At 32.8% G+C, this 9,679-nt stretch overlaps 1 protein-coding gene across 1 annotated transcript; it reads left to right on the forward strand.

The window, feature by feature from the left end:
- The first annotated feature begins 736 nt into the window (after positions 1–736).
- Positions 737–2,270, forward strand: LOC125186654 (60S ribosomal protein L14-2-like). The gene is made up of 4 exons (XM_048083069.1): positions 737–837; positions 912–1,013; positions 1,695–1,937; positions 2,068–2,270. The coding sequence occupies exons 1-4, from the start codon at positions 835–837 to the stop codon at positions 2,122–2,124; spliced, it is 405 nt and encodes a 134-aa protein (XP_047939026.1). The 5' UTR covers positions 737–834; the 3' UTR covers positions 2,125–2,270.
- The last annotated feature ends 7,409 nt before the right edge of the window (positions 2,271–9,679 follow it).

The following is a 9,679-nucleotide window of genomic DNA, read 5'->3' on the forward strand; positions in this document are numbered from 1 at the left end:
AAGAAAAATTTAATATATAATTTATATATTTAATATATAAAATTGAAAGTTATATTTTTAGTAATCTATATTATTAAATAATCAAGAAGTGTCGAATTAGAGTCAAACAAATATAACGATAGAAATTTTATCGGATTTTCGGGTCTGGTCCTAATGGGTTGCAGGCTAATCGGGGTATAATTTTATCGGGTTACAAATTTTAAACCCTAACCCTATAAATTTGGCGGGCTATCGGGCCAGCTACGGATTGCGGGCTACATCGTAAGAGCAACTCCAAGGAGAAAGGTAAATGAAAAAAAGGTATATCATGTTTATACCTTCTCAAAAAGTGCAATATACCTTTTTTAAAATCAATCAATTCCAAGGATAAAAGGTATATAGAAAGATATATCATTTTAAAAAAAATAAAATAATAGTATAAAAGCATTAAAAAAACATAAAGTGTAATACCTTCGCATATACCTTTCCCTTGTAGAATGATTTTTTATGAAAAGAAGGTAAATATGGTGGTTATATGATTTTACCTCTCCATTAAAGATACCTCTTCAAAATGGAAAAATGTATAATACTTTCTCAAATACCTCTCCCCTTGGAGAATAATTTTTCATGGAGAAAAGGTAAATATAATAATTATATTAGTTTATCTATCCATTTATCTCTTTCCTTGGAGAGGCTCTAAGTAAGGTCAGATAAAGGCCCAAAAAAAGAAAGGCAGAATTGATATTGGGCGAAAGCCCAACACTGTGAAAATGAAAAACCCTAGGCTTTGCTTTTTCTTTTCATCCGCCTCTTCTCCCAAATCACACATTCACTTATTTGCAGCGGAAGAAGAAAATGGTAATCTTCTTCTCCCTCTCCCTCTATCTCGTTTCGTCTCTCCTCACAATCTTATTCGTTTCTATCCTCTCTAGGCGTTCAAAAGGTACGTCGAGATCGGCCGCGTCGCCCTCGTCAATTACGGAAAGGACTATGGCAAGCTCGTCGTCATCGTCGACGTCATCGACCAAAACAGGGTGCATTTCCCTATTTCACGTTTTGCATTTCAATTTTTTTTAATCAATTCCTTGTTTCTGCTCATTTTTCTTCCTTAAGAAGAATCTGTATTGAATTTAGACTATTATTAGATTTGGGGCTTCTCTAATCATTAGATTATTCTTCCCCTTTAGTTTGCATTTGTATACGTATTTTAATTTATCTACGTCTCACTCGACTGATTAAGCAATACCAGTGTAGAATTTGTTGATAGATTCTTAGGTTTGTTTTTTGGCACCAGTTTGATCTCTCAACAATTGTGATTCGTTCTACTACTTCCCAACTTTATTGCAAATTATTACTCCTCTTAGTTTCTTTGCACTTGCGTTTTGTATTTATTTTATCCAGTTTTTAGAATGTTTTCTTGATTTATTATATACTTCTTCCTCCGTCCACCATTAAAGGAGTCATTTTGATTTTAAGAAATTATTTGACTTTGTGAAGAAAAGTAAAAGAAATGTTAACGAAAGTTGAATGTGGGACCCATTTTAATACTCTGTCGTTTCCCCTCACAGTTGTTGATTTAGTAGTCGAGCAACACAATATTTTCATTACCTTGTAATTCTTGTTGATTTACCTCAAATTAGTGATTTGTTCTATTTAATCTTATTAATTTCGATGAATACATATTTCATCTTACAATCCTTTTCGAGGTGCTACAGGCTCTTGTTGACTCCCCTGATATGGTCAGAAGCCAGATGAACTTCAAGAGGCTCTCTCTTACCGACATCAAGATTGACATCAAGAGGGTGCCAAAGAAGAAGACTCTTGTTGCGGCTATGGAGGCTGCTGATGTTAAGGGGAAATGGGAAAGCAGCTCGTGGGGAAGAAAGTTGATTGTTCAGAACAGAAGGGCTGCCCTCAATGATTTTGACCGATTTAAGCTTATGTTGGCCAAGATCAAGGTATCTATACCCTTACTGCAATTTATGCTTGTTACTCTGCTAGATCTTACTCTCGAGTACATTATTGCCCTGTCAATTTATACGTTGATGCTCGTTCATAGGCTGAACTCCTTTCTTCTTTGCTTTGCAGAAAGCCGGTGTTGTCCGACAAGAGCTTGCCAAGCTTAAGAAAGAGATTCCTGCATGAGTGTGATAGAATTTTGGTTTAGGATTTTGAAAACTGTATTCCTAGTTATTAAAATCCAGAGTGTTCAATTTGTATCTCATATTTTCTTTTTTACTTGGATCTACTCCAGTTTTTTGGCTGTTTTAACAAAATTTCATATTCCAGTATGTGATCCCTTTGTTTAGATCTGGCAGAAGTAATAGTCTTGCAATGTCAAAATTTTCTGGGAAATGAATATAATTTTGATATTCTTTTGCTCAATTTGGGCGTTAATTGTTGTGGACAGACATTGCTTGGCATATTTACGTTAAGCCAAACTTTTTTGGAGATTAGAATGATACATACGGGTAATGGTGAATTCATTATCTATGTTTGTGAAAATAAAAATACTCCGAAACGTAGAATGTAGCTTCTTAAATCGGAAAGTTAAAATTCAGATAGCAAAAAAAGGTACTATATCCCTTGTTCACCATTTAGGGCTCGTTTGTTTTCCATGTTAGTCTTAGAGCACTCCCAATGGTCCGGCTAAAAACTCCCTTATTTCTCCCTAACTCCTGCCACATCAGCGCCACATCAGCACCAAAATTTATCCCCAGTGTTTAGCCAACTTTTAGCCAACTGCTCCAATGGTTTCTCCCTTATTTCTCCCTTATTTCTCCCTAACTCAACATTTCATTTTTACATCATCATTTTTAATATTGTTTAATTTTCCCTACAAATGTGTTTAATAAATAGATTTATAATGAACAATTCATCGTTGTATTAATCATTGGAAAATATAATACAACGAGAAAAAAAAAATTACAAATAAAAACCATAAAAAACAAAGATTTAAAAAAACAAAGATTTAAAAAAAACTACAAATAAAAATCATAAAAAATAAAGATTTTAAAAAAACTACAAATAAAAACCATAAAAACAAAGATTTAAAAAACAAAGATTTAAAAAAAAAAAAAAAAAATTATCGCCGATTTATCGCCGAATCGCGCCCATAGTGGGCGGCGATGATTCGGCGATAAATCGGCGATAATAAGGGAGTTGGCGATAATAAGGGAGTTTTATCGCCGAAATCCTCCCAATGGCCGGCGATAAGTCGGCGATATCCGGCGAAAAATCGCCGGATTTTCGCCGTCGCCATTGGGAGTGCTCTTAGATAGCCCTCCTTATCTACCCTTATTTCCATGTTTGTTTGCCATGTTAGCAATCAAAGCGACCCGGACTTGAATACCAAAACCCGACACTTTAGGCGATAGTTATTGCCAAAATGTAGCTAACTCTGACTACATCCAAAGCTGCGATAGTCCAATATCAACAATTTATTAAAATGGACTTCAACAACCAAAGACTTTAATACCTCCTTCATTTACTCCTCCTTCCCCTATCGACAGACGACCAAATCTCCTTCCACCGCCAATTTTCCCCTACTATATAAATCAGATCGGCGGTAAGATTTTTGACAATCAATCCGAAAATTTTGGTGGGCATACTTTCTTGTTGGATTTTACTCAAAAATTGAGAGGGTTGAATCCAATTACAGATCTTATCGCCATTGCCGTTGCTTGAAGGTTGAATCCAACTGACCGGCAAAAGCGAACGCCAGGGACCCATGTCTGACCAAGATGCGATTCAGAAGGTAAAGTTTTTCAAACCTCTCACAGAAGATTATATTGCGATTCATGTAGGCGTGTGGTTTTGTAAATAAGATATGGAATTTTTCGCCGTTGAGCATTCATCGCCTTCCGAATTGGTACCTAATGGCCGATTGCAGGTTTTAATGTGTATGGGGCGTGACTATTTGTATTTTTTTCACCTAGTTGAATTGATTTGCTATTGTATTTTCAATTTATGGAATTGAAATCAGTGTGGTATGAATTCCTCGTTTACGTTTGCCGTCGGACAATGTGTTCATAATGGGAGCTTGAATTAACTTATGGATTAGTTTAGCTTCAATAGGAATGACTATTCCAGATTACAGAAATTTGTATGCATTAGAGCTTGTGTGCAGGGTATATGTAAACACACCCCACATTATTTAGTCAAATTTTGTTTGTCTTTTCTGTATTTGTCATTACATTCTACAGAGGTGATTCTATGGGTGAAGTTGTGCTGTGATATTGTCTGGACTTGTTATGATGCTATGTCTGTTGATGTAATCTGAGTAAAATTGTGGTTGCATCTGGATGTAGGATAACCAAAGGGAACCCACCACGGTATTGGTTTTGCTTGAGGAAATGCTACGAAACCAACGGACAAACCTGCTCCTCGCAAGCATGCTAATCAATTTGGCAGGACCCAAAGCGCATAAAATGAAACAGGGTGGATTGAATTTTCAAGCGAAGATACTCGGTCATATCGTCAAATACATATGAGTTATATATACACACATCTATGAGTTTAGATTACGAGGTGGATTGAATTTTCAAGCAAAGATCGTTAGCTCAGTTGATAGCTTTCATCGTTGTGAGTTTCGCCGTATGATAAGAGAGGGTTGTCTATATTTGGAAGAGGCGTTGAAATGGGGGGAGGGAATTAGGAAATAGGGTTGATGCTTCAATTTGGATTCACCGCCAAAATTTGGTGTATGAGGACAATATCGGAAATTTTACAATTTAATGAGGATAAATTTAGGAATATATTTTTATATCTAGAGTTTGGGTACCTCATACCAAACAGAAAAATTACAAACGTATGATATATATCTATACAAACAAACAAATTAATAAGATTGCTAACTCTAACCTATAACATGATGTTTGAGTTTACTATATCTAAATATATATTGGGCCAACATGGAAAACAAAAGAGCCCTTATAGTTCTGTTTTGATCCGGCATAAGTTTTAAGAAATTGTTTGACTTTTTAAAAGAAAAATGTGAAAATGAGTTACTGCAACATGAACCCACTTATCTAAAATGAAATAAAGTAAATGAGACTTTAAATCAAATGCAACCCAAAATAGAATGAGACTATAAATTGCACACGGTGAGTGTACTTGGTAAGATAGAAATTATGATATTCCTATATTAAAACAAGAAAAAAAGTGTTTGGTATGATGAAATTCAGTGACAATGGAATGATCATTTTTAATTTTCATTATTTCTTTATTCCGTAATTTTTATTTTTCATTTGAAATTATGATTTTGGAATTCAGGTGACAATGGAATGATGATTTTTATTTTCATTTTATTTTATTTCGTGATTCTTAATTTCATGTGAAATTATGATTTTCACTAGGACAGGAATAGATCTTCAACCCATGTGAATAGCCTAGTCATTCATCTCTCTATTTCGTGCAAACCTTCATTTAATTTTATTCCATTTGATTATGCCTATAGATTCATATAGTATGGTCCAAACATACTATATTTATTTATTTATTATGAATAATTGCGGCTAAATTAGTTCCAATTCTGATATGTCTCTTAACTATAAAAATTTAAATGTTAAACATGAAGTTTGATTCTTCTTAATGCCCCGTGAAAAGTTTACGACAAATACAAAGCTGAGGTGGTGCAGACGTATATTATTATTAATAGTGTGATAACTAATGTGGATGACTAATATGATTCATTTGTCAACATATCCAAAATGACATTGTTTCTTCTCGTGTAAAATCAACATGAGAAGAATCAAAATCAGAGTTTCACTCGTGATTAAATGACTATTAATTCTTATAAAAACAAAAAAATGATTATATGCCCACTTAATACCACAATTAGTTATGGTAACAATGCCTTGATCATAGTGAGATTTGTCGTAAGCAATTGGACTTATAATGATGCACATTTATTTCGATACTACTTCATCCGACTCCATCCACCATTTAAAGAGTCAAATGTCCACCATTTAAAGAGTTATTTTGATTCGACATAGGTTTTAAGAAATTATTTGATTTTGTGAAGAAAAGTAAATGGAGAAAGTGAGTGAAATGTGTGACTAATTTAAAGTATTAGTTTTATATTGGATTGTGAGTGTAAAAGTTGGTGGAATATAGAGTCCGCATGATAAAAGTGGAATAAAGTAAATGATTCTCAAAGTAGAATAAAGTAAATGATTATCGTTGACAAACCAAAATAGCAAAAAGGTTCTTTAACCCTTTTGGTGGGTGGGTGGAGTATAATATTGTACATGCTGTAGATGTTTGAACATGTAATGACCCGCCCAATCCATCTATTTACAATGACACTATTAACTTTTCCCATCTCAAAAACTAAAATTCTTATAATGTTCTTGATTTTTTTTTCTGATAAATTGTATATTTAGTTAAAAGATAATTTTCTAAGAATTTTATTAAAATCATAATTGCATACACATATAATAAAATTTGCACAAAAACTTATATTCCTTATCCCAAAAAATAGAGATTTTTTTTTTTTTTTTCCATTTTGATCAGTCTAATAAGAATAATATATATATATTTTTGGTAATTTCCTTCTCTCTAATGAATTGGGTCCAATTTTCCAATAACATACTCCAATAATTTTTTTTTTATCTATCTCTAACTTTATCAATTATGCATAAAAATTGCATCGTCCCAAATATCTATTTATATGGGAGAGAGGGAGTAATATGGCCAACTTGCATTACAATGACAGTTGTTATAGAAATAACCAATTCCCGTAATTTGTGTATTATGAGATACATTCAATGAAGTAGATTGAATATTATAAATGTACATTTCTAAATTTTTAATGGTGTAAATGAAAATTATCAACCACTCTTAATTATCGTGGAGTAATATAATGATGTTCAACTATAGACATTTTAAATTAAATCTAAATATCCCGGAATGTGATCATATAGATGAAATTTTGTCTTGACTCTTCACTATTTAGTAATAATCTAATTTCAACCCTAGCTAGTACTATATCATAAAACTATATACTTTAGCAGACAAAACGGATATTGATGACTCATTCTTCCTCGAGAGAACTGATATCCCGAAGAAATGGGTATTTTGATTAATCCTTCTTACATGAATACAAAAGAAAAAGCAGTTTCCTTTGACGTTTCTAGGATATGGCTAGCTAGTGTCTATTCAATCATAATCAATTAGGCAAAATAATGAAGTAGCTTGATTAGGGGCATGAAAATAATTAAATGTTAACATTGATGTTAACTGAAGAATATTATATCCAATTATTTATGGGTATGGCTCAGATGTATAATGATAATTTGTCAGTTTGATCACGATATATTCATTATAACTTGGAAAACTCCATATAAGAAACATTCGGAGGCCCACAATCAGATGTGGATTGGGATTAGCTTAAATGGATCCATGATTGGCGTTGTACATATCATCCTCAATTATTCAGTACAAGGAATAATACCAATGATTTATCTCATAATTCATCAAGAAAATACTTGTGGACAATATTAAGTTCGTAGCTCGATAATCTTGTGGAGTATAAAATTGGATAAGAATATTCATGCAACGATTTTCTTTTGCTCTTTTATTCTTACAAAATCTTCCAATTTTCAATATTTGTGTGATTCATTGGCGTAAAATTTGTTCATTAGTTTATTCAAGAATAATATGAGATTCGTCCATCAATAATCAAATTATCACGGGTTCGATTTGAGATGCCTGTAAATTAATGAAATTAGTGTTATTCCGTTTAATTATTGATAAACATGGCTTTTGCATGTTTTAAGGCCTTGATTTGGCTCGTTTTAAATGTCAATCATGCAAATTATTCTTAAATTACATATGTTGTACATTTTGGTATTTTGACTTGTTTGTTCATAAATGATAGAAAAGGACAAAAAAGGTGCAAAAAAGCCAAGGTGCAGCAGTCTCTGTTCGATCCCATTCTTACAGAGAGGTTGAAGTCCAATCAGTTCCTACTACATATCATTCTCTTCGTCTTCGAAAGAGCTTCGCGTGGGTACCTTGAACATCAAAATCGAAGTTACGTGGAGAAAGTTATGGTCATTTTACTCATGTTGCACATTGCAGTCAAAAGCAGACGCAAATTAGGCGAAAATTCAAGGAATAAAAGAAATTGTTGCCTTGTGATACCAAATCTTTCCTATTATTTGAAGGACTCGAAATTACCACTTGGAGGACACTTTTTACCAATTCTAAATCCTTTTCAAGTCTATATATACCCCATAACCTAATTAATAATATTCATCTCAAAGCCTCCAATCATCTCCCTCTCTATACTTCTTCCATTCCATATTCCACACATTATTCTTTCATCTCACATTATTCTCTAGTACTTTAATTGTTATTTTTACTTGTCCATGAGTAGTAAACATCTTTTGTGGAATTTTTGGTAAACATGCTATGATTTTGAGTTACTTATCCAATTGTTTTTCCTTGTTAGCTCTGGTAGTTATTTCAATTTCTCTTGTGCTTATACGTTTGTTTAATTGACCATCTTATAAATGCATGTGAATTCTACTACAATAATCGGGAGATGAGTAGCTTAATTTGAAAAAAGAGAAATTGACGTCTTTGCCATAATCGAGATATTGAGTCTTTGAATGAAGCAAATTTATCTTAGGAGCTTTTAGGAGTTGTTGTCTTAGTTATAGGAAGGAGGCTTCGGTTCTAGGTAGCAATCTACAAATTGTATGCTTCAGGAGAAGATATAGTTTTACATCTGTGATAACTTAACTCTAGAGACCGTAATTCAAGAAAGTCGATTGGATATTAGCTTTTGATTGTGGTTTCTAAAACTCTACATTCCTTAGCCTGCTTTGTATTATTTGTTTTTATGTTTTCTGTTATTTGTTTATTTATATATGTCTAATTTATAATTACAAATCCAAAAATCTCGTGTCTCTAGACAGTTAGATCTAGTATAGCTAAAAGTCAGTATTAGGATATCGAACACAGGAATAAGATTGCAACTGTCTATTATATACTAAGCGTCATATACTATCTAGAGACACGAGATTTTTTAATTTGTATTTATAAACAAGGCATAAATAAATAAACAAATAATAGAAAACATAAAAACAAATAATACAAAGCAGGCTAAGGAATGTAGAGTTTTAGGAACCACAATCAAAAGCTAATATCCAATCGACTTCCTTGAATTACGATCTCTAGAGTTATTAAGCTATCACAGATGTAAAACTATATCTTCTTCCGAAGCACACAATTTGTAGATTGCTACCTAGAATCGAAGCCTTCTTCCTAGAACTAAGGCAACTCCTAAAAGCTTCTAAGATAAATTTGTTTCATTCAAAGGCTCAAATCTCACTATTATAATGGCAAAGACGTTAATTTCTCATCTTTCAAATTAAACTACTCATCTCCGATTATTGAAGTAGAATCCACATGCATTTATAAGATGCTCAATCAAATAAACGTATACGCACAAGAGAAATTGAAATAACTACAAGAGCTAACAAGAAAAAACAATTGAATAAATAACTCAAAATCATAGCATGTTTACCAAAAATTCCATAAAAGATGTTTGATGCACTACTTATTAGCACTAAAAATACCTGCAAGTATACATGGTAGATCTAGTATAGCTAAAGGTCAGTACCGGATTGTCGAACACGGGGAATAAGATCACCAATTGGCTATCTTCTACTAAGCTTCTTTTACTATT

Source organism: Salvia hispanica, chromosome 5, assembly GCF_023119035.1.
Source record: "Salvia hispanica cultivar TCC Black 2014 chromosome 5, UniMelb_Shisp_WGS_1.0, whole genome shotgun sequence".
In the NCBI taxonomy this organism is placed as follows: Eukaryota; Viridiplantae; Streptophyta; class Magnoliopsida; order Lamiales; family Lamiaceae; genus Salvia; species Salvia hispanica.

Coding starts and splice junctions, on each gene's coding strand:
- LOC125186654 (XM_048083069.1), top strand. Junction 1,014..1,694: donor ACGTCATCGACCAAAACAGG/GTGCATTTCCCT, acceptor GAGGTGCTACAG/GCTCTTGTTGACTCCCCTGA. Junction 1,938..2,067: donor TTATGTTGGCCAAGATCAAG/GTATCTATACCC, acceptor TTTGCTTTGCAG/AAAGCCGGTGTTGTCCGACA.